This window comes from Anguilla rostrata, chromosome 10 (assembly GCF_018555375.3).
Source record: "Anguilla rostrata isolate EN2019 chromosome 10, ASM1855537v3, whole genome shotgun sequence".
NCBI lineage: Eukaryota > Metazoa > Chordata > Actinopteri > Anguilliformes > Anguillidae > Anguilla > Anguilla rostrata.
Window position 1 is genome coordinate 38,662,589 of NC_057942.1, and position 23,716 is coordinate 38,686,304.

General features: G+C 43.2%; 4 protein-coding genes across 12 annotated transcripts; 3 read left to right on the forward strand and 1 right to left on the reverse strand.

Moving 5' to 3' along the window:
- The first annotated feature begins 4,674 nt into the window (after nt 1–4,674).
- On the forward strand, nt 4,675–12,192 carry creb3l3l (cAMP responsive element binding protein 3-like 3 like). Of its 4 annotated transcripts, none has more exons than XM_064296961.1 (10): nt 4,675–4,844; nt 5,796–5,975; nt 6,656–6,971; nt 7,371–7,489; nt 7,694–7,792; nt 8,178–8,284; nt 8,463–8,531; nt 8,695–8,779; nt 9,437–9,530; nt 10,421–12,192. In XM_064296961.1, the coding sequence occupies exons 2-10, from the start codon at nt 5,835–5,837 to the stop codon at nt 10,813–10,815; spliced, it is 1,425 nt and encodes a 474-aa protein (XP_064153031.1). In that variant the 5' UTR covers nt 4,675–4,844; nt 5,796–5,834; the 3' UTR covers nt 10,816–12,192. The 4 variants fall into 4 exon arrangements, with proteins under 4 accessions (XP_064153031.1, XP_064153030.1, XP_064153033.1 ...); XM_064296960.1 differs by having other exon boundaries at nt 4,678–4,844; nt 7,368–7,489; XM_064296963.1 differs by having other exon boundaries at nt 4,682–4,844; nt 7,371–7,468.
- A 725-nt stretch (nt 12,193–12,917) lies between these two features.
- LOC135233432 (growth arrest and DNA damage-inducible protein GADD45 gamma-like) lies at nt 12,918–17,694 on the reverse strand. Of its 5 annotated transcripts, none has more exons than XM_064296965.1 (6): nt 17,593–17,691; nt 15,185–15,234; nt 14,633–14,738; nt 13,918–14,047; nt 13,593–13,800; nt 12,918–13,480 (listed from the first exon to the last, which is right to left on the reverse strand). In XM_064296965.1, the coding sequence occupies exons 2-6, from the start codon at nt 15,185–15,187 to the stop codon at nt 13,367–13,369; spliced, it is 561 nt and encodes a 186-aa protein (XP_064153035.1). In that variant the 5' UTR covers nt 15,188–15,234; nt 17,593–17,691; the 3' UTR covers nt 12,918–13,366. The 5 variants fall into 5 exon arrangements, with proteins under 5 accessions (XP_064153035.1, XP_064153037.1, XP_064153036.1 ...); XM_064296967.1 differs by having other exon boundaries at nt 13,918–14,138; XM_064296966.1 differs by lacking the exon at nt 15,185–15,234.
- On the forward strand, nt 17,569–18,845 carry LOC135233434 (growth arrest and DNA damage-inducible protein GADD45 gamma-like). The gene is made up of 3 exons (XM_064296972.1): nt 17,569–17,710; nt 17,823–18,030; nt 18,147–18,845. The coding sequence occupies exons 1-3, from the start codon at nt 17,610–17,612 to the stop codon at nt 18,258–18,260; spliced, it is 423 nt and encodes a 140-aa protein (XP_064153042.1). The 5' UTR covers nt 17,569–17,609; the 3' UTR covers nt 18,261–18,845.
- Nucleotides 18,846–19,760: 915 nt separating this feature from the next.
- Nucleotides 19,761–23,581, forward strand: gadd45ga (growth arrest and DNA-damage-inducible, gamma a). Of its 2 annotated transcripts, none has more exons than XM_064296971.1 (4): nt 19,761–19,874; nt 22,027–22,128; nt 22,244–22,454; nt 22,587–23,581. In XM_064296971.1, the coding sequence occupies exons 1-4, from the start codon at nt 19,828–19,830 to the stop codon at nt 22,698–22,700; spliced, it is 474 nt and encodes a 157-aa protein (XP_064153041.1). In that variant the 5' UTR covers nt 19,761–19,827; the 3' UTR covers nt 22,701–23,581. The 2 variants fall into 2 exon arrangements, with proteins under 2 accessions (XP_064153041.1, XP_064153040.1); XM_064296970.1 differs by lacking the exon at nt 19,761–19,874 and adding an exon at nt 20,257–21,827.
- Nucleotides 23,582–23,716: the final 135 nt, after the last annotated feature.

The following is a 23,716-nucleotide window of genomic DNA, read 5'->3' on the forward strand; positions in this document are numbered from 1 at the left end:
AGATGGGTTACAGCAGCAGAAGACCACACCGGGTGCCACTCCTGTCACCTAATGAAGTGGCCGGTGAGTTTATGTTTTAATGAAATCTTGCAACATACGTACTTTTTATGGCATACCGTTATTTAAATTATGAATTATTTCCAAAAACTAAATCTATTAATTGTCAATGCTTCTAACAATTAAAACTAAAAAAGCATTTCCTTTTGCTCTTTTTCATAGATTGTTCCTTCTTTCACTCAATTTTTTTTTTTTTTTTGTTACTTGTACACACGGAGATTTCAAATCGATGTACTGATTTTTTTTAAATTCCTCATAGCAATTGAATAAAGGCTTTTTAAAAACTCATTCCTTCCTCCAACGAGAGTGCCTTGAACTGCATAGAAGTAAGCCCAGTTTTATACTTTCTGCACTGGGGCACCCTTCGAGATATTCCTTCTAGTGCACATAGGGTAAACGTCCCTATTAAGCCCACCAAATCCGCTTTTCAGACATTTTTCATGTATACTGCCCCAATTTAAGTGAGAACATTTTAGTTATAATGAAAGTCTAATCTCTCATTTGAAGTGTCAATAATTCATTTATACCAATTTCTAATGTTTTTATTGTTTAATTTGTCAAAATATGTCAAAAGTCTGGCACGGGCTTAATGGGTACCTAACGTACCCTTTAAGCCCATGGGTGTTCCAAATAAGCCCACTTCATGATTTGTTGATAAATAAATATATATTTAAAAAATCCTAACAATACAAACTTGTTCTATTCAAATCTGTAATCTCTTAGCTCTCAATAGCTATTTTCATTTTGTCTCCACTCCTATCCTATGACCTGTAAATGGCATTTGAAATAGGCATGACCAGCCTTTTGCTGTGTTGTCAACACAGAAAAAGTTAAACTTACAACATGTCTTCTTTGGAATGTAGCCAAAAAAATATTTACGAACAAAATCAAAACTATAGTGGAAATTACTCTTCAATACTTCATCTTTCAATATGTGTTGTCATTTTGTCTGTATCTCTATCCTATGGTGTGCTGTTGGCATTTTAAATTGGCCAAAATTTCTGGTTCAGTCAGCTGGTTGAAAGTGCAGGTGTTTTTATGAAGATTTCTGAAGACCGACTGACTGAATGAAAAACAATTTCAAGTTCAATACTAATGTTCTAAGGATAGTAAATGAGTCCATTTCAGGATTTACAATTAAACAATACATTTTTAAATGTTAAACAGATTTAGGATAGTAGTTTGAAAACATTGTAAAAACACATTTTAAAACCATTCAGTTCATTGTGGAGTAACATTAAAACATACAGTTCATTATGAGGAGACATCAGTCATAACATATTGAAGCTCATGTATCATTAGCCTATAACTTAAACAAAATAAACAAGAAAGATATCAACATTTCTGCAATTTCTACTTTCTCCTAGACTAAACGTAGGCCTATACTCTTTGAGGTGATTGTATCGTTTTAGTAAGGTTATCATTTGCTCCATCTTAGTAGTGTAACATAACAGGTTATAGGGTGGTCTAAGCTTTATTTTATTTGTTTGCTTCAATCTTTAGCCCACGTTGTTGTTGTCTTTGTCTTACGCTAGCAAGTCGTTCATGGCTTTCATCTTATTTTTGTAGATTTTCAATGACCTCATGATTGCGCAAATAGAATGGTCCAGGTCCCTACAGCCCTGCTTTGCAGAGGATGAACTTGCGCTTCTATCATGCGTGGGCATGAACTGTAGTTCTTTCATGTTTTAGTCATCTTAAACTAAAACTCATCTGAAAAGTAAAGATTAAAAAATTATTGCTAATGTTAAGATAGAACACAGGCCTATCCAGAATGAATTGACATATGCAATATCACTGATATTTAAATATGGGTATTAATTATCTGAATTATGGAGTTGATTCATCAGGTGAGGTGAAAATTAGGGAGGAAAATGGTTCAGAGGTCAAAAGGGAGAAAATCCCCATTGAAACACAGTAAAGTGGGCTTAATGGGAACAGGTGGGCTTAAAGGGAACATCAGTGAATTTATGGTTAAAGACAGAATATTTTATTCTACTCACATGACATTAAAAAAACAACTGTATGAAATAAATCTATATATGGTGCACTAACATAATATGAAAAGTATAAATTGATCATGTAGAGAAGTAATTAGCTATACTCATTTACATCCACCTCAGACAGTGTGATTTTTTTGCTAGAGTCCCCTTTAAGCCCACCAGGTAAAAATGTTAATTAAAAAATAAATAAAGATAAACATACACATTTATTGTCTATTTAACAGTATACTAATATAAACTGCATACAAAAATATAAACTATACATGCTTATCATGCTTTATGTCATTGCAATGAACCATACTATGTAGCTACTGTATTGATGCAGCATGTGGTCTGTTTGCTAGTGTGCTAAAACTCATATTTTGATTTCAAAAGACACAATATTTCCAATTCAGGTAATATTCTAACATATGTCTCATTCAAAACACTAATCACTTAAATTTTGATAACAAGTGAGTACTTTCCAAAAACAGGAGTAGAAATATACAAAAAATGTTATTTTCTGAGGGTACCAAAATCACCTAAGTTTTTTTGCAACTTCTTCTGGGATCAGCAGGCACATGCCACACATATGCTTCGATAACTCAATATCGACAAATGTGATTGACTTACAATAAAAAGTGTCATTTACGTAACAAGCAGCTTCATTCGAAAAAACATCACACAGCAAAAAATGATGATGTAGTTTTTTTTTTTTTTTATTTGACTCAGAAGTTGCAAGTGGGCTTATATGGTACGTGGGCTTAATAGGGACGTTTACCCTAATTCCGGTCTTACCTGGTTTTAAAGCCATCGAAATCTTCGGGTGGTGTCCGATGCTTTCCAAGAATAAATAGTCGCTTTAACTGTTCAGAGTTCTGCCGGAACTGGAGGATTTAACCGAACTGTTCCTCTCCACTGAACCTCACCACTCTGCCCTATTCCAAACCTAAACACTATACACAAAAGGACTAGGCCAGAAAATGTAACTGAAAGTAAAAGACTATTCACAATAATAAACACTAAACATCGAGTAATAAGACTTAAAAACTTAACTCGCCCGGTTGGCGAGACCCTCCCCCGGGGTCTGTGTTTTCGGCACCGTCCGACTCCCCGGGGCAAGGGTTCGTTGAGGTCGGCAGAGCGGACAGGACGCGACGGCGGGCCGAGCGCTGATACACAAAACCGGAGAACCAGGACGTGCGCATACACTCGCCCTCCCCGCTAAGAGTGCGCGAACCCAGGAAATGAGACACGGCTCCCCAGATCAGCGTTTCTCTCCCGTTTTACGGGGGCTAATACGTCCGTTCTTCACACCTATTGTCAATTTCTCCCATCAATCTACCCAAGCAGTCCACCACCCACAATTGCGCTCCCAGTTCTGCCTCTCATAGGCGTGACCACTTAGCCTTCCATTATGCGAAAAAGCGTTCGTCTATGCGTAACCTGACGACAGCTGTTCTCACACTAGCTAGTTCCCAAAACAACATAACTATTAGCGGAGTCTAGCAACTATTAAAATATGGTACGAAAGTACATCTACTTACATACTTTAAATAATTTACCTTAAATATAATAATGCTGTTAAATAAATATACTATCAATACCTTGAGTAAAAAAGAGCAGGACGGAAGACAAACAAGTGACGACAATCTTATTCCCAGCATCAAATCACGTGATCACAGCAGCTCTAAAGGGCGTGTTCTTGTGTATTACATTACATTATAGGCATTTAGCTGACGCTCTTATCCAGAGCGACTTACAACAGTGTAACCAAACTCAGGATCAAGTCCACTTAAGTCCATTGAACAACATGCAGATAAAAAGCCTTTACTATGATGCATACATTAAGGAGAAACAAGATAGTCTGAACCAAAATTTTTTTTTTTTTTTTTTTTTTTTTTTTGTGTATCACATTCAAATTCAAATTCAAATGCTTTATTGGCATGACATATTTAAAAATACATATTGCCAAAGCGCAGTGACAACAGCAATCAACAACAGTAAGAATATATAATCAAAAAGAAAAAAGACAAGCAGCAACAACAATAACAGCACAAATGATAGGAACATAATACTTATTATCTATTAAGTTAACTGAATTAAATTAATTGAAAAAAAAGTATTTTCTCATCAAGAGGATAGTGTTCATTGTTCTCGGCTAGAAATAGCCGTAACAAAATAAGTAAGTGTACCTTACTGAACCCGTGTTCACGAAAATGCACTTTTGTACGTCGCTTTGGATAAAAGCGTCTGCCAAATTAATGTAATGTAATGTAATATACACATATACACACGTACATATATACACATATATGTACATACATACATACATGTATATATGTATATATACATACACACATATACATATACATATACATACAAACACATATGCATGTATCCCGATCACAGTCTCTGATCCCGTGACAGCGTACAGCGGACAGAAAGCTGCCAGTTGTTGGCCAAATTATAGGACAAAATATGAGAGAATAATAATAATAATAATAATAATAATAATAATAATAATAATAATAATAATAATTTCAGCAATTACAATAGCCTTCCTCTGCTTCGGGAGACAAAGCCTTCCATCTTGCATGTAGTCGCTTGTGTGCAGGAAACTACATTCCCCAAAACGGGACGTACGAAGACGCACGTTGGCTGACTTGTCCTGACGAGGTGACGTAATTTCTGTCTTGTTGGAAGGTGATTTCACCAGGAAGAGAGTTGCGTTAGCTAGCTATAGAGACAAAACAACAGAAACTCGTGAGTATATTTCGTGGCACGACAAGCGGTGACTAACAGGTAAGAGCATCACATTAATAACTGTCGACTATGTTTTAGTTTCACCATTTGCTTTTTGGTAGTCTAACAATAAGCGATTACTTGTTTTTGTACGTTATGTAGCTGACAGTAGATAGCTAGCTACCTAGTTGGCTAACGTTTGTTCTGCTCCGAATAGCAAATTGTCCAATGATTATTGGTTATATGTTATTTCTGAAATCTTTCTTTCAAACGTTATTTGATTTTGAAGTAACGTTAACTTACACTATACACAAACTGCACCAACAGACTCTAGCCTACTCGTTGTCAGATAGGTAGCTCTGTGTTTTATTGTAATCGGTTCTATGCAGAATACAAATGATGAATTATTGGTGACTGGCGTTTGCAAAATTATAACTTAACTTGTATTGTCATTTTAATGTTCAGTGTTGTTTTTCGGATGCATGACTCTACCGGCTTAGCACTTCATTAGCTAGTGATATTAGCAACAAATGTGATATCTTAATGACGCAGAGCGTGCATCATAGATGGGCAACTACATGCACATGTATAATGACAGGCTAATTGAGTCTTGTGATTTGGCGTCACACGTTTTGCTCTAAGATTTCGGGTTTCACGTGACTTTGAAGGAAGTGGGCGTGGGTCTGCAGAAGGCGTGCACCGAACAATGAAACCAAGTGCGCATGTTCGCAACCGGTCCGCTTTGAGTCAAATTTTGGTATAAAACGTATGCGTAATTAACAAAGTGTGAGAACCGTGTCAGTTTAAGGTTGATAGCAGGCATCCTCTTCACCACTCCCCCATGCATTCCACAAATCCAGATAGCTGCCCTAGATCAGTGTGTGACGATTTAACAACACATTTATACATGTGGCATCCACAACTCCGAGCAATGCTGGGACCTTTCAGAGTTTGCAATCAGCGGTCACGTGAGTGATCGAAAAATGCACTATTTTCCCGGTTCTTTTGCAGTTAAAAAGCAGAGTCTTCTTTTGGCCTGAAGCTTTGCCAATGTCTGTCGTCGAGGAATTCCCGGAGATGGACAGAGCGGACCTCCTAGGGCTGCTCTTTCATGACGAAAGCGCCGGAGCTAACGACGTTTTCTTCCCTGACGGAAGTGCGCTGATGGAGGACTTGTTTTCTGAACAGGATGTGAGCGCTTCCCCCTTTCAGCATTTTGCAGATGAATATCGCTGGCACCCGACATTCCGACAAGTTTCACTTTCATTTTGCTCTTTATTTACCTGTTATTCCCCCATACATGTATTTCATTTTTAATGGAACAGTGTTAACCCATCCTGCAGTAGATTTGTTAGAGAGAGTATATGTACATACTGAGGGAGAGCAAGTAAATGGTAAATGGACTGCATTTATATAGCGCTTTTATCCAAAGCGCTTTACAATTGATGCCTCTCATTCGCCAGAGCAGTTAGGGGTTAAGAGTTAGGTGTCTTGCTCAAGGACACTTTGACACGCCCAGGGCAGGGTTTGAACCGGCAACCCTCCGACTGTGCATAAGTGCGTGCAGAAATCAGCAAAATATAGTATTGTGGTTTCCAAACAAAGGTGGATTTTGGGGTTGTGCATACTTTATATTGCAGGCATTTGGTCATTAATTTGGTCCTGTTTGAGAGCCACTGACTTTGGTGGCTGAGGTTTGGGGTTAGTGAACTTTGTGTAAATGACAGTGGCCAGTTTGAGGCCAAAAGATACAAATTCCTATTGCCCACAGAATTTAGGGAGCTTGGGCCTATTGGCACCCCACAGAGAGCTCATATGGACCCCTTGTCCGGAGTGACGGTAACTGGTCTGATTCTTCGCTCCGCTTGCAGATGTTTGGCGGCGTTGACACGGACGACTTCCTGTCCAGCCTCCTGGGCGAGGACGACAGCGCCCCCTGCCTGTCGCACTCGCCGCTGGGCAGCGACAGTGGGATATCCGACGACAACAACAACAGCGCCTGCCTCAGCCCCGGGACCAGCGACAGCGACCGGGTCCCCAGCCCCGCCCTCCTGACCGACGTCCAATCGGAGGCGGCGGAGGCGGTGCAGACGGACCACTGCTACTCGCTCCAGCAGCACGGCGCCGAGGACACCCTGCAGAGCGTGAGGTCTGAGAAGCCCGACACCGACGTCTTCATCGATTTGGGTACGACTGCGTTCTTCCCGACTGGAACCCCAGTATTTCAAAGGAAAATTCAGGCAAATGTAAAAAAAAAAAAAAAGTACACTTTAAAGGTGAAAAAATTGTACAGGTCAGACTGCATGTATGTTTTTCTGTATATATTTTATATATGCATAATATTGAATATGTTTATTAGATGTCATAGACAATATAATAAGAAAATATTCACAATGTATGCATGAATATTTGCCATTCGTCGTGTTGGTAAACTATTTGTAAGTTTGTAAATAGTCTTAACGTATTTTGCTGGTTTTGTGTACAGGCTAGTTGATAGCGTTCTAACACTGTGGCATCATTTGCAGTCTTGCTGCTCTCTCACTCTGTGTGTGAGATGAGAGTAAAACTTTTTCCTCCAATCAGAAGCCTGGGACAGCAGTGACATGATGGAGGACCATTCTGAGGAAGTGCCCCCCTGCACTCTGGCAATAGAGGACACCCCACAATGCAACAGCCCGAGCCAGGTGTGTTTCTCCGCCTTCCAGGTACATTTCTTAAAATGGGCCAAGGCCATGTTATTTTGTCAAGCTGCACATTGCTGATTTTCTTATTTTAGTGTACAGCCCACCTATGATAATGCCTGGGAAATGAAATCCATATTGTAGTGATTTGGCGTCACCTGGTGTTGTTTGCTTGATAATGCACCTTGTATTCTTCAGCAAGTTAAATCAACACTGTTCTTTCTGTAGTCTCAGTTCCAGTTCCAGGAAATTGTCCTGACAGATGAGGAAAGGCGGCTCCTTGCTAAAGAAGGTGCATCTCTACCAGCACACCTGCCTCTTACAAAGGTACGTTTTTTTCTCTCATTGTCTATGCTAACTCTTGGTCTATACAAGTTGCATGCTTTTTTTTGTCTTTTTTTTTTACTGCAGAGTACTGCACCATTTTGCTGTTGAGTTTCGACAGGAGTTTGCTCATAAATGTCCACTACTGAATACTCCATGTCTGTTGGATGTCTCTGGTTGTAGACAGCCCCAGGGCCAGTTGGCACTATGGTGCAAACCATAATGGTGGTTTGTGACTAGCATGTGCAGCTGTGATTTCTATGGTGGTTTGAGAGTATCCTGACGCAGCCGTGATTTCTATGGTGGTTTGAGAGTATCCTGATGCAGCCGTGATTTCTATGGTAGTTTGAGAGTGTCCTGACGCAGCTGTGCTCTGCGTCTCTTTCAGGCCGAGGAAAGAACCCTGAAGAGGGTGAGGAGGAAGATCCGGAACAAGCAGTCCGCCCAGGAGAGCAGGAAGAAGAAGAAGGTGTATGTGGATGGCCTGGAGAACAGGTAAAAGAGTGAGAGTAGGTGAAAGAATGTACAGTGAGAAAACGGATAGTTAGGCACTGACTCTGTGATTTATCGCACCCTCTGTTTAACTGTGTAAATACTGTACATCTATTCCATTGTCAACAGAGCACTTTGATTTGATTGACTGATTGATTTATTGATTGACTGACACTCTCAGGGTGGCAGTGTGCACTGCACACAACCTGGAACTGCAGAAGAAAGTCCAACTGCTGCAGAAAGAGAACATGTAAGTATTTATATTGTTATTCCTATTGTTGCCATAGTTATTAATGTTGCAGTTGATGCTATTGTTGTTATTGTAGATGTTGCTGTTTTAGGCAGTATTGCTGTGTATGATTTGAGTATAATGTGGTGATGGTGTTGATGTTCATCTGGCCTGCTTGTTTCAGGTCTCTGATTGAGCAGCTGAAGAAGCTGCAGGCCCTTATGAAGCTGTCCACCATGAAGACCAGCACCACCAGCACCTGCATTATGGTGAGATAAACCCCCAAAAATGACACAAACCACACCCCCTCTCCCTCACATACTCACACACACACACACACCGAGCCACCAGCACCTGCATTATGGTGAGATACAACATCAGAAAATAAACAAATCACGCCCCCTCTCACACACACACACACACAAACACACTGAACGACCACTTGTGTTACACACCACACAACCGTGCATGCTACACACGTTGCAGAACTCAGTTTTACAGCACACACACGCACGCACACACACACACACACACACACAAACAACGTCCATATTTGGATGTTTTCCTGTGTTCCTGAAGCTTGGGGATAGTTCTGAGTACGGCCTGATCACCATTGACTTGCAAGCTGCATATCCAGAGGTGAAGGGCCAGGGTTCAAAGGTCAGAGCCCCCACCTTCTATTCGTATGCAGAACCAAGGGGCCTGGCTATATATCACCATACAATAGCCACCACTGACACTCCCTCGTGTGCATTGTCAACATGCACAAGCACACTCACACTGACTCATACACACACACACACACAATGTACACGTGCACTTATATCCACACGTACACACACACACACACACACATATACTGTGGACCGGTTACAGGTGTGTTTTTTTAATTTTTTAATTTTTTTTTGGGAAATCTCTCCTCCCAGGTGTTCCTGCTCTCCTTCTGCCTGATCATCTTCCCCTCCGTCAACCCCTTTGGGAGCAGCGGGGGTCAGAAGGAGCTCTACACCCCCTCAGGAGGTGAGCGCCGGCCTGCTTTATCCTCCCCTGAATGGGTCGACATCTGGCACCCTCCTCCCAACCCCCCCCTTTCAGGGCTCAATTAGGGTTGCCAGCCACGGCTTGAAATCCTCCGGACCTCATGTCTTCTTATTAGTAGCACGGTCAAAGATTTGCCTCTGCAACACAACTGCAGATCATCTGTCGTGCCCTTTCTGGTTTCTCTGATGCAGTCTGAGACTTATAACCAAACTGTTTTTGAATTTAGCTGATGCACTAGTATTGTTTTGTCACTTTTTGATTGCGTTTGGGGGAAATGCTGCTTACAGTCCGGTATTTAGTCGTAGTCTTTTCTGTATTGTGCTTAACAGTATAGTTCTGGGTTGGGGAGTTTTTAATGCTATAAGGCATCAGTTATTGACTCTAGTCTTGTTTATATCCAAACTTGGATTAAATTGAATATTTTGTCTGGCAACAAGCCTTTTGTTTCTTACTCTACCCACAATGCAGTGTGCCCACCGAAGGGTCTGGTCCCTGTCGAATGTGTTCTATTGTTTGAAATACTTTAACCCTTTTGCTAGCAGTGTAATTCCTGTATGGCACTGATATTTTTAACATTTACTTTAAAAAAATTTTTTTTTACCAACATTTAGAAATAAATATTTTTAAATATTTTATCAAAATTCTTATGTTTTACATTTGTACATTTTAGTCTGTCATGTTTCGGTAAAACTTCACAAGGATTGTTGAGAGTGCTTAAAAAATTTACCAGCATCTAAACAGAACATTTTTCATATCTGTATTTCACCCAGGTTTGATATAGAATGTTTACACGTACTTTCTGAAATGTGCATGTTAACGAACGGGTCTGTTTGTTTGTTTGTTTTTTTTTATTATTTTGCCACATGCAGTACTCTCCAGAACCCTTCGCTCTGTGTCCGTGCTCGACAGCGTCGAGGTCGCGTCGTCTAAAGAGTCGGCCGACGATGAAGAGCCCCTCCTGCTGGCCAAAGTGGAGAACAGCAAGGCCATGTTCTCCGGCAACCAGAACCACACGCCGGACTACCAGCAGGTGGAGCGGCCCGACCCCGAGTCCGGAGTCAACGGCAACTCCTCCTCCGACTTCCCCAGCCCGGCCGGCGCCGAGGTGAAGCCGGGCGCTGGGGGGGGCGCGGGCGTGGCCGAGGGGCCCAGGGGCGGGGCCATGGCCCAGGTGGACTACCAGGTGCCCGGGACCAAGGAGAACTGGATCGACCGAAAACCGACCTCGGTCATAATCCAGCAGCATCGATCAGACGAGATGTAGGAAATGGGGAAATTGGGAGGGGGGGGGGGGTGCTTCTTACTGAGGTCTGCTGCAGAAGATTCAGTGGTGGAATATGTATATATGGGATGGGGTGGGGTGGGGTAGGGTGGGGTGGGGGCAGGGGCTTGGGGGAGGTGCTGGTAAATAAGCTTTCCTCCGTGGAGCGTTTTCTGATAGGACAAATAGCCTTCGCTGTCTCCCTGGTGGAACTGTTTATGTCTCGTGTTTGCACTTTGCATTCGTCAGACCTCCTCTCTGTCCGTCAGGGCTTCCTGTTAACCGTCACTTTCATTTGCATTTTTATACCCTTGGAAATATATGTGCACATAACACATACAACGTGCAATTTATATACATGCATACGTACGTACATGCATACATACATACATACAGATATTTTAATGTTGTGATGGGCATGCTTGCTCAGGTGCCTATAGTGCATGGGTACGGGTGATTATCGTGGGAAAGAGATCTTTGGCCGCATTTGTGATCGATTTTCTTTCAGTCTAAGCCATGCGAAACTTGGCTCTTTAGAAATTAGGCAAGTTTCATTTTGTTTCCCTTGTAGCAAGGGTCTCCGCAGCTTTTACATGTGGTGAGGCAGCCGCGGGCATTCCCTTTCTGGCGCATTGTGTATTCGTTTCATTTTTATAAGTCATAGATCATACTGTTCATTTTTTCTTAAAATTTTTTATTGTGTTCTACGAATGGAACAAACTTATCGAAGGACTGTAAATGTTAACGTGGATGTATATGTGTAATGATTGCTTTAAAAAAAAAAGGGGGAGTTGTGGCATATAAATTAATGTGGTGCTTGAAGCTTGAATCCCAACTTGTAAACGTACGACAAACACTTGTCCATTTGAGGTAGCTACACATAACTGGGCAGATGGGTAGACTGTGTGAACCTCAGAAACTGAGTATGGAAATGCAGTGCAGATCTGTCCTTTGTGTGTGTATGTATTCCCCCCCCCCCCTTTGGAGAAAGCTTTTTAATTTTATTTGTTTCTTCTGAGATTGATTGAAATGATGACATTTATTGTGACCCTATTTGGATGTATCGTGTAATTATAAATGTAGATAAAAATGAAAATGTCATGACCTGTTTGTGACAGTGAAGCATTTTTGTTGTGTAAGATGTTTATGCAGTTATTGGTATTATACCTTCTAGCCTGTTGATCAGATATGCTACTTATGCTATTAAGTATTTGCTGGTATTCCACTGTCTCTGAGGTTGGTCTTTATTACCTGATTTGTTTAGTCTTACAGTATAGCTCTATTGACACATGTTGACATGTGGCCAGTAAATTTAGTTTTTGTCTCTGAGATTTATGTTCCCATCAATTTTAAATTACATAAAACCATATCGTTGGAGAAGGATGTCCGCGTGTTTTGTTACTCTCGTTCTCGTTCAAAAGTTAATTGGATGCTCAGTTTGTTTAAACTCCATATATAAATATACGAACTGCGGCGATTTTACTTCAGTGTGTTTACACTTTTAAATAATTTTTGGAAATGAGATGCTGTTACTTGCAACTGTAGCGAGACCATTCAGCTGGCAAACACTGCGAAGCGCTATTCTTTGCGTCTTTGAATTATGGCAAAATTCGGCCGGCGAGACACAAGAGGACCTTTGGAAACAATGAAGCCAGCTGGACGGACACCATATGACAGCGCCGCGTGCTCCCCTGCACCCTCCCCGCGGTGAACGTGGCAGATGGCAGAGAGTCGCTGCGCGGACATCTGTGTGCTAAAGGGACCCCTTCTGTGTGCGCCGCGAGATGTCACGGGGCAGAGAGCCGCCATTGTCCTCGCGCCATACACATGCAGATCAGCGGGGTGAGCAGCGTGCTGCAGACGGAGCGAGCAGTCTAGTTGTGATGCAAATGAATTCTAGAGTTTCGGTCACTTATACAAAAACTTGCAATGGGGCATAATTTGCTGATGCATTGTACGAAATATTTTAGTATGCATGCACTAGTTTGCTTCCCCCCCCTATAGAAAGTATCTGGACTGTTGCGGTCTGTTAGCATAACCGAATATGACATGCAATCAATCGTAAAATAAACAATTGAAGATGGATTAACACGACACAGCCTATATACATTTTAGGTTTTTATTGTAGCATTAATCAAACATTTAAGCACGCCATAGTGTAAAAATATCTTCTTAATAACAGTTCAGACTTGTTGCACAACAACTGTCCGAAAAGAGAAAACACCCTCACGGTGTCTTCAAAACTCCATTCTTCAAAACTGTGTCCCTCACGCGACGTTTTCTCCCTTTCACAACAGGAGTAAAACTCGCCACTTCCTTCCCCGCAGTGGTATACCAGGCCGCATCCGCACAAAGGACGGGGGATTTTCTGGCATTAACCGACAGACCGGGGCGACCGCAAGGACCCTCTCTGACCGGTCCTCGCGCTTCCTGGAACTTGATCCCTCGTCAGGAACATCCAGGGATGTGTGGAATCTGCACCATCCTTGTCCGGTGTAGGATGATTATTCCTTCAGGTTTACAGCATCTCAGCGGAAAGTTGTAAAGTCCCGGTTCAGCGCTCAAGGAGAGTGATTTCAGGCACCCAGTCGTTCAGGCTGCGGCTTTCCTCGCAGAACAGGTGCAGCTTCTCCAGAGCTGGGTCCTTCCACGAATCCTCATTTGGGTTCTGTTTCAAAAGAAGGGGAGATGACATTAGTATCACAGGCAAAACATGTCATCTAGTTTAGCATCAGGTTTTACACAGTCGAATAGTGGTTTAAAAAAATAACAGTGCTTACCGTGATCAGAACGCAGTGGGCATCTTCAAGATCGCCGGCTTTGTCGCCCAAGATCTCCACAAGTCGCTGCAGGTCGTTCACTCTGACGATGCTGATGTCGTTGTCGAAGCAGAACGCCTGGATCAGCGTGAAATGAATCTGCAGAGCGATGTCACACTCGTACTCCTCATCGGTAGCCAAGACGCAGAAAGAAACGCTGTCTGGGTCACTGAAAGATAAAATTAAATAGAACATTAGTGCACTGTACACGAGCACGCCCTTGCTTTAATCACAGACATGAACCACGTCCCTGGTTGCAGTATAGATTATCAGGAGTAATACTTACACATTCATGACTTTAGCGGACTCGTAGACGCCGATCGTAAGGCACTCGTTGTTCTTAGCCGAAACCAAAACTTCTTCCAGTGCCTTCCCAGTGGACTGTGGTCTCACGGCGGTCTCTTGAACCAAGACTTCTTCCAGAGTCATGTTGATATGGAGGATAGAGTTCCAGATGGTTTCGCGATTCGTCGTAAATCCTTAGTAGCTCGAAGCTGTGTGAAATGCCTGTGCCGCAGATTGAGACTTTATACCCTGCAGCCCGTGGCTGCAATGAATGTCCTGCATTCTGATTGGCGGCCTGACCGGCGTATTGGTATGCTAATGCTATTGTCACCCTGGCTCGTGGCAGATTGATGAGGTTTCCCTAATGTCACCTCTTTTGTCCGCCGTTACGCACTGTGCCCTTTTTTTCTCCATCGGCTGAAATAATTTTTGATTAACGACCTGCACAACTGTGGAGTTATGCTGTTTGACCTACCACAACAGCCAAAATAGTTACAACGATTCCAATTCATTACCAGTACTTTTACTACTTTTTACTTTTTACTATTTTATTTTAACATAAGTAGTGGTTGCACAGTCATACAGATACCATGGTTACTTCATCCAACTGCAACTTTTAAAACGGTTATAGCTTGCGCTCCTGTTGGCCTGTGTATACAATTTGTTTAAACCGGTGTCAGAATAACATGAAAACGAATGAATCCACGGAGGGTTACCAGGAGCCCGCATAACGCCCCGTGCCAGCCCATCCCCTGCGGCAGGTGGAGCTTGGGCCCTCACTGAAGAAGTTGGCTGAATGGATTCCATTGTGCTCGAGCCAATCTGAAATCACAGCTATTATTAGCTCTGCTTTACAAATGCAAATGAGACGCGTGTGCTGCACGCAATCTGCTGGACACATGACAACAAACCCGAAACCACAAGTTTATACTACGTACATCTACGTACACGTTTATTTAAAACCAATTGTTTTAAATGTATTGCCATCTTCCACCAATTGTAAAAAGATTGTTTGATGAAGGCGATTGGACATACTGACCCAGAAGTCCAGGCATAACTTCCCCACAAGCTCAACTATTTAACTGTTTAATATCAGTTTATATTAAGCGCTATTGATTACAAGAAAAATAAAGCTACTTTAATTGAGGACACCAATTGCGCGAACGAGGCAGTATAGGGGTAATTGCATTCATATTTTTAGAATCTTAATGAAATAACAAAAAATCGTAAATGTTAGCAATAATAAGAGTTGAGGGATTGAAACCTACCATCCCCCATCTTTACGAGTGTCCCTCCTTCAGCAGATGGAGAAGTGTCGCTATGAAGAGGCAACAACAAAAAAAAAAACCCCATAATAGCCCAGACCTCCAGATGCTGCTGCGTGCCTGTCCATTGTTCCGCGAGCCTTTACAAATGTAGAGCAGCGCGTGCCGTGAACTAACTTCGATAATATTCAACAGAACTGAAAATAATCGGCCAGCGACTTTTGCATTGTGAACCAGTCTCTTCAACACAGTAAAGGGAGGTGCCATGCGGCTCATCGTTTTCACTTCGCAAGATAGGCCTCCGCCCGAGATGCATGCAAACAAACAAACGCTGCAAGTGTCTATAGTCGCCTGTTTACTAAACAGAGCGGCATATAGCCACATAGCCTATGGGAGACAATGCATGACCCATGCAATATCTCCCAAAGTTGCTTGTTTACGGTGCGCAATAGTTGGAATGTAGTCTGTGATCAAATTCAGTGGCTTCTTGATAGGCGCGTGCCGCCCTTCTGAAAAGGTTCATGCCAGTAGTGCCATTCAAATAAAAAGTGCCTGTTTACTACCTCGACCAATGACAACATTTGATAAAGATTTAAGAACACAGCTGCACCACGCTACAAAGCTGTATAGACTATTATGTAAATAGTATGTGTCAGTCAAATTATAATCAATTGCATTCTAGAAAAGAATTTTAACAAGGTCGATGCCAGCAGTGCTATTCAAGTAAGTGTCTGCAGACAACTTAAAGCAATGACAACATTTACCAAAGATTTCAGGTTACAACCCGTAATTAAGTTGCAGTAGGCCACAAAGCTCTGTGCTATGTCAATAGTCTAGGAGTCTAATTAAAACCAAGACCTCGACATTTACTTGTTCACAGTTTTCGTGGCGCGTGTTGAGGCGCTTGTCGTAGCGCATGTCACCATGGCAATAGCTGGCCGCCCGCACACCTAGAAAGTGCAAACTTGCGATTTTATCTTTTTTCTTTAAGTGGCGCGTGCTGGTCGATACCAACCTCAGTCACATCTGCGGACCGAAAAGAGATGGGGGGTTGCCCTACCCCCCATTTTAAACAAAATAACCACGACTGACAGGTGGTCGGGGTGCCAAACCATCCGAGCGAACAGAACGAGCAGGCCGCACTCTGCGCAAATCTGACCGATCTCTACAGATGCAAATTAGCCGCGCGTGCGTTGCATTAATTGTCTGGCAATGTTACAAAGTTGTCTGGAAATATCAGCTAGTGAAATATCGACAAGTCATATCTTTAAAATTCTCCTCTCGCATTGCCATGTCTTGCCAGTTACCCCAGAAATGGTTATCCGTGTGTTAAGGTTTTTTTGCACTCGTTTTATGCAATGCAACATCCCGAAATAAATTATCCTTCTGTGGAAAGCCTTATCATGCTTAGACGGCGCATTTTAACACGACTTGTGTAATATCTTTCTCATTGTTTATTTAAACTGTTATGATCGCTATTCTATTTCCGTTTATTTCTATTTCTACTTTCATGCGTCCACTTTATTTAAATACTTGATTGCGTATTGCTAATTAAAGCATACAGGTGCAGCTGTATCTATTGCAGAATTTAAGACAGGGGTGGCGCATGCTGACCTCGGGCCCTACCCCCCATTTTGGCAGATGGAGCCGGGTGGCTCCAAGGAAAAAGAAAAAAAAAGTTAGGAGACATTCCAGATGCCACGCGCCGAGGCTGGACTATTGTCCAATAAGGAACCTTTAGAAATGCAAAGCAGGAACGCGTGCCATCGACAATCTGCCTGCTAAATTCAACCTTTGCTTGATTCAAGATTTTAGACAGCGCTATTCATATAATTCCTCTCTTCAATATTTAGTGTTAATTTAACTCTTAAGTCCAAAAAGGATCCAATGTACTGCGTCGGAGTTGTGTCATTGTATGCTATCTCTAGATGCATGGTAATAAGCATATATATATATATATATATATATATATATATATATATATATGTATATTCAAATAAAACCTACAGAATAATTTTTGGGAAGGCGCAAAATGGAACATAAGTCAGTTTTTTGTTTTATCGTTTCATCCAGATAAAAAACATAGGCCTACTGGAATAACATTTCTACGAGAAGTGCAATTAAAACTCTGCCACACTTCTGCCCTTATGTCTACACATAGGCAAATAAAGGGAGAGAAAAAAAAACTTTTGATTCTGTCATAATTCTCCGTGACTGCTGGTTTTTCTTCCAAAAAGCTCTATGGGCACGCGCCTGACCGGAGGTCACCCATTGTCTTCATGGAACCAATCAGCACAGCCGTTGCAAAACTTCAGTTGGATCCTGAGTATATATAAGCTGTACCCTGGGCTAAGGTTTGACACAAAGCGCACTTGTGTAACTGTACTTGTCTACCTCGATCGTTATCCTACCTCACTCCAACTGAAAGATGCAGAGTCCAGGGAAATCTCTGACCGAGGCACTGGTCTCCGCTCATACCGAGGACCGTCTCACCATTGGTGTTTACGAGTCTGCAAAAATAATGAACGAGTAAGTAAACTACATCGAGCTACTGAAATTATTTAATTATTGACAATGCAATACTTTGATCTGTGATTATATGAACAGTCACTAAAACTTTTTCTTATTAAATTTTTTTCAGTGATCCAGACAGCGTTTCGTTCTGCGTCTTGGCTACCGATGAGGAGTACGAGTGTGACATCGCTCTGCAGATCCATTTCACCCTGATCCAGGCGTTCTGCTTCGACAACGACATCAGCATCGTCAGAGTGAACGACCTGCAGCGACTTGTGAAGATCTTGGGCGACAAAGCCGGCGATCTTGAAGATGCCCACTGCGTTCTGATCACGGTACGCACTGTTATTTTTTAAAATGACTATTCGACTGAGTATAAAACTTGAGGATAAACTAGATGACATGTTTTGCCTGTGATGCTAATGTGTTATTTCCCTTTATTTTGAAACAGAACCCAAATGAGGATTCGTGGAAGGACCCAGCTCTGGAGAAGCTGCACCTGTTCTGCGAGGAAAGCCGCAGCCTGAACGACTGGGTGCCTGAAATCACTCTCCTTGAGCGCTGAACCGGGACTTTACAACTCTCCGCTGAGATGCTGTAACCCTGAAGGAATAATCATCCTACACTGGACAAGGGTGGTGCAGATTCCACACATCCCTGGATGCTCCCGAGGATGGGATCAAGTTCCAGGAAGCGCGAGGACCGGTCAGAGAGGGTCCTTGCGGTCCCCCCGGTCTGTCGGTTAATGCCAGAAAATCCCCCCGTCCTTGGTGCGGATGTGGCCTGGTATACCACTGCGGGGAAGGAAGTGGCGAGTTTTACTCCTGTTGTGAAAAGGGAGAAAACGTCGCGCGAGGGACCTGAGAGCGTGCGGGGCTCTTTTAGAGACTTCACGTTCCGTTAAAGGTGCTATAGCCATCAAAAGGATGAGCAGAATACGTCAGAGGATTACAATGAACATTACGACAAAACATTTCTGAAGTTTACCCTGCTGAGTGGAAAAGACTTGTACGGCACGGTTAACGTGTTTTGTGGGGGCAATCGTGACGTGCTCCTGAAATAAGACGTTGACCCATCACTGAAGTTCTGACTTGCAAGTTGCGCCCGCCTTGGTCATGCATGTTGTGAAATAATAAAACAATGAACTACATTATTTGTGTGATAGCATTTCTCTCAATCTCAAACTGTTTGAATTTCCCTTGAGTAAAAAAAGCATGCCGATGCGTTAATTTCGGAGGTTGCAGTCTAAATATATTATACACGTATAATTATAAGTATTATCATTTCAGATCAGCCACTAAACCAAGTGGATACTCACTGTGATGTTTAAACACGTCCGTTAAAAACTCACACTTATAATACCACTTTAACCACTAGATGGCAGTCCTTACAACTAAATCAACGCATTGCAGCAGGGACACTCAAATTGGGCTCTCTAGAAACCACCAATCCCGCTGGTTTTCTTTCTTCCCCTGTAATCAGAACTGATTTAAACCTGGGACACCAGGTGAGTTAAATCTCTGGCCAATCAATAGCATTGATAGATCGATTAAATTAATAAAGTAGGAAATAAAAACTGCACAAGGCCTACTACTGGCTCCTGGGCCATAGTCCATATTTAAGTATCCCTGTATTAATACAGCCTAGTTCTTCCCACTCCAAAACGCCTACAAAACACATCCTCTTCTGTTTCAGGGTGACCTAGTACATCCAATGCTGAGTCTGTAAACAGTATTTTTGTTTTCTAGTAAAAAAAATAAAATAAACTTTGCCAGGCACATAACATTATTTTATCATCAGCAACAATGACCAAATTCACCAACTGGTGCATGGAGACAAGTGAAATGTGTGCCCAGCTATATACGCACATTTCAGAACACAGATATGAACCAGAAATGCACATTATGCATTTCTGCAAGAGGTCTGCCGTGACATCTGATTCAGGGAATTGCAGCAGGAGGGCCGCAGGGTTCTGATGGTCCTCACTGTGAAGCCTGCACTTCGTTGATCAATGAAAGCAGTTGAACACACCCTTAAATCACCTCACCTGGTTTCAATTGGTTGATGATTTTAAGGTGAGAACTGCGAAACAATGGTGGCGTCAAAAACGGATTACTTGCTTCTCATTGAGAATGCAGCATGTATACAACTTGTATGCAACTTACATAATCAAGAGTAGGTGAGTAAGCTGTTGCAGACACAGCCCATGGGTTTGACCCACTATTGTCCTCTTGTACATAATGTGCTAAATGCACCTCTCGTTGTCGTGGTAACCCTGATTGTGTTAGATTATACGACCAGGAGTGAATTGCTAGCTGTACCTGAGAAATATCTGTGCAGGCCGTGGATGTTGTTTGGGCCTCTAGCCCTGTATTTGGAGCATTCGTTGCAGTGTGCCGGTGGCCCCTTTCCTGTTTCAGTCCACCTGTGAAAATGTCGACTGTGCGTACGGTATCTTTGCGGAGAGGGAACCGATGAACCCTTTGGGATGGCACGGGGCTCGGCTTAGGGGTAGCTAGGCCCTGACGGTGCGAAACTGTTCCGCTCTGAACGGTCACCGGAACCGTCACGTCAAGTGGCCTCACCGTGACTCATTTTCACATCATCATCCATTTGGGGCAAAGGTCGTGTTCGTTGAACACCAGCAGAGGGCGCCTTTTGTCTTGTTTTCTTACTTTTTGCAACTTTACGATTAGTAGCCTAGTCCATTTGTTTTACTTCGATGCAATGAAAACAACCTAATGTTTACATATGGGATACCATAGCATTTTTAAACAAATTATAGCATTATAGCATAAAACAAGAAAACTTTGCTTCAGTGCCCTTAAACTTTAAGGACGCTGCAGAAAAAAGAAAACAAACACGAACAGATATAGGGACGGGTTTCACAAGAATAATCAGCTTGATATCACACAATCGCTGATCATTCTTACAACATGTTCTTGTGATTAGCCTACTTTTACTATAAATAGCAAATTATGAGCTTCAGTTCAACAACCTCAATACTGCTCATTCAGTGCAGCAACCTCAATACTGCTTAATGCCACTTTTACAGACGCTATGATGGTAACAAAATACTGAGACAATTCGAACCGCATACGGTGAATTATTCTACGGGACAATAAAAGCAGTCTTTCAGACACGTGCCACTGTGGACGTGCGCGCAGCTGTTTCTGAAAGAAGAAGGGATAAAAAGTAATCGCAAGATCTCTGAGGCGCTGGAAGCCCGAACGAATAGTGGCCATCCTCCCCCCAACCTCACAGCGCGAGCGGCAGGTGGAACACGGCAGCTATTGTGACTCGAACCCGAGTATCCTGGGCGTAAATCGCCACACGCCAAAGTCTGGCAATTATACGGGCCCCTTTACAAATGCAAAACAGCGGCGCGTGCTCTGCGCAACCTGTTACCCCATTTCTGCAGACAAACTCACACAAACTAACAGGAGGGGGGTTATTAAGCAAAACCTTGAAATACCGACAGCTAAAACAACAACTCAGGAACTTGGATTAAAATGAAGTATTTGCAGTAAAATCAATGAGTGCAACAGTAAATGTTGCGCTTTGCAACGTTTTCGTGTGTAGTCTGTATTTTATAACAGGTTGGTCGTTAGCCAAGCCTTAGAAGTTTAAATAAACAGCAAAGTTCCAAGGGAGAACAGGGTTAAAGCCAAGTCATCGCAGGTGCAAAATGATTGGGAATTGCGCCCGCGTACCGTACATTTGAAGTTTTTTTTGTGCTGTTGGTAAATCTCTTTGATGCAATTACTAAAGGCAAGCCAGGGTCTGCCCGGTAACCACGATGACAAAGAGAACGCTCAAGGTTCCGCCCCCACGTGGGGTGCTGACACGCGCCGCTGTAATTACTACGGGTGATATTTGCATTCGTTTGTGTCCTGAGCCAATCGGCTGAGGCAAGCGCGGAACACCCAGCCCACTGCCGAGAAACACAGCTCGAGGACTATAAAAGCCATGACAGCCGCATAGAGCCCCACAAGCGAACTGAACTGTAGAAAGAACGAACGGGACTGTAGAGAAACCGAACAGCGCATCTCGTTTCCAACAATAACTGGATATTAATTATGACTCTGGAAGAGCTGCGTGGACAGGAGAGCACAACCGAAGCCAGTGACAGGTAAATACGAACTCTACAGCATTATTGATACACGTTTTTGGTGGAAACAAATTGACAAATGGAATGTTTTTCAATTGCCATTCTGCGGCACGAGTCTCAGCTTGGACAGTATCTGTAATTTACTTAGCCTTACTGTATAGCTGCAACAGTAGCGGAACATTATTTGTGACCAATTTCTCCCCGATCTTATTGCTTTCAGAATGCAGTGTGCTGGCGGTGCCCTCGAGGAGCTTTTGGTCTCTGCAAAGAAGCAGGACTGCCTGACAGTTGGCGTCTACGAATCTGCGAAAGTCATGAATGTGTAAGTACGAATGTCTGCAGCGCTGTCTTTCGATGCACGTGCTCGCCAACTGTCAGCGTTTTTTCTTTAAAAAAGGAAGCCGGCGCTCAACCATTTTCTGCGTTCTCTTCTGCAGTGATCCCGACAGCGTGGCTTTCTGCGTGCTGGCCACGGACGAGGAGTACGAGTGCGACATCGCCCTGCAAATCCACTTCACGCTGATCCAGGCATTTTGCTTCGACAACGACATCAACGTGGTCCGGGTTAACGACATCGAGCGCCTGGCCGACATCCTGGGCAGTGAGGAGTCCGGGGAACCGAAGGATGCTCACTGCATACTAGTCACGGTGTGTACTATCTCTCTCTCTCTTCCACTCTCTCATTCCTGTCTGAATTCTTACGCTCGTTCTTTTGGCGCGTGCTACCTCCCTGCTCTGGCACTAATCGCGGTTTTTTGTTGTTGTGTCTGCCGTTAACAGAGCTCAGAAGATGACTCGTGGAAAGGTTCCGCTCTGGAGAAACTGAGCGTGTTCTGCGAGGAGAGCCGCAGCGTGTACGAGTGGGTGCCCGCCATCACTCTCCCCGAGCGCTGAGCGTGTGCGCCTCAGGCGATGAAGATGATGAAGATGATGATGATTACAATGATGAAAAAAAGATGGCGATGGTGAAGAAGAACCGCTCTCGAGTGTGACGCCATCCCACCGGGACAGGTGGATGACCCTTCGGCAAACCGTCCGGGAAATCTTTGGGGGGGATTATCCCACTGGAGGGATCGGATGAAACGCTGATTGGCCCGTTACGTTCTGGAAGTGATGCTGGGACTTGGTGCGGTAGAAGTCCATGGAGGAGGAGGGGGGGGGCCCGTGAGGGATGGCTCGTGCTAACCCATCCCCCAAAAGACTGACCTGGGGGGCTGGCTGGGGTGTAAAAGTGGGGTCCCCCTTGGTGACTACTGAGAAAAGTGACTCTCGGACTATTGAAACAACTGGATTGTGGATGTTTGAGTTTTTGGGGGTGAAACTTTTTAATTGCCAAGGAGAAACGAAAGAAGATGAATCTTATGAAGAGTGAGTAACAATGTGGGGGGGGGGGTGGGCGGGGGGGAGGAAAGAAACAAGCTGACTGTGAAAGGCAAAGACTATGAACTTTGATGCAGCTGTGCAAATGTTTGTGCAGGGGAAGGCTTTTTTGTACGTGATTTCAAATACTTTTTTTTTTTTTTTTTTTATACACGTGGAGCAGACCGAAGTGTCGGATGAACTCTGTGACAGTGAGCTGCTCTGTAGCCGCAGCACGTGGGCTCTGCAGATCTTTGATTCACTGCCTGTTGCTCATACTCCTGCCTCACACACACACACACACACACACGCACACGCAGACTTATGCAAGCTTCCATGTGTCACTTGTGTTCGGCCTGTATTGAAACTGTGCACTGACCTCATCATGTGCTTTGCAATAAATATTTGAAACGTTACCCCTGAGTCATGCACTGTGGGAGTTATTCTGCAGCCCTGTCATTGTCCGCTGGTAAGCGGTGATTTCTCCCTGGTTTTTTTTGTTTTGTTACACTCTTACAGGAATAATAGCAGGGTGTGGGTGGTTTGCGTGG

Coding starts and splice junctions, on each gene's coding strand:
- creb3l3l (XM_064296960.1), top strand. CDS start 5,835: ATGTCTGTCGTCGAGGAATTCCCGGAGATGGACAGAGCGGACCTCCTA. Junction 6,972..7,367: donor CGACGTCTTCATCGATTTGG/GTACGACTGCGT, acceptor TCCTCCAATCAG/AAGCCTGGGACAGCAGTGAC. Junction 8,532..8,694: donor CTGCTGCAGAAAGAGAACAT/GTAAGTATTTAT, acceptor TGCTTGTTTCAG/GTCTCTGATTGAGCAGCTGA.
- LOC135233432 (XM_064296965.1), bottom strand. Junction 13,801..13,917: donor TCCGCTAAAGTCATGAATGT/GTAAGTATTACT, acceptor TTTATCTTTCAG/TGACCCAGACAGCGTTTCTT. Junction 13,481..13,592: donor CCCACTGCGTTCTGATCACG/GTAAGCACTGTT, acceptor CTTTTGAAACAG/AACCCAAATGAGGATTCGTG.
- LOC135233434 (XM_064296972.1), top strand. CDS start 17,610: ATGCAGAGTCCAGGGAAATCTCTGACCGAGGCACTGGTCTCCGCTCAT. Junction 17,711..17,822: donor TCTGCAAAAATAATGAACGA/GTAAGTAAACTA, acceptor AATTTTTTTCAG/TGATCCAGACAGCGTTTCGT. Junction 18,031..18,146: donor CCCACTGCGTTCTGATCACG/GTACGCACTGTT, acceptor ATTTTGAAACAG/AACCCAAATGAGGATTCGTG.
- gadd45ga (XM_064296970.1), top strand. CDS start 21,775: ATGACTCTGGAAGAGCTGCGTGGACAGGAGAGCACAACCGAAGCCAGT. Junction 22,129..22,243: donor TCTGCGAAAGTCATGAATGT/GTAAGTACGAAT, acceptor TCTCTTCTGCAG/TGATCCCGACAGCGTGGCTT. Junction 22,455..22,586: donor CTCACTGCATACTAGTCACG/GTGTGTACTATC, acceptor TGCCGTTAACAG/AGCTCAGAAGATGACTCGTG.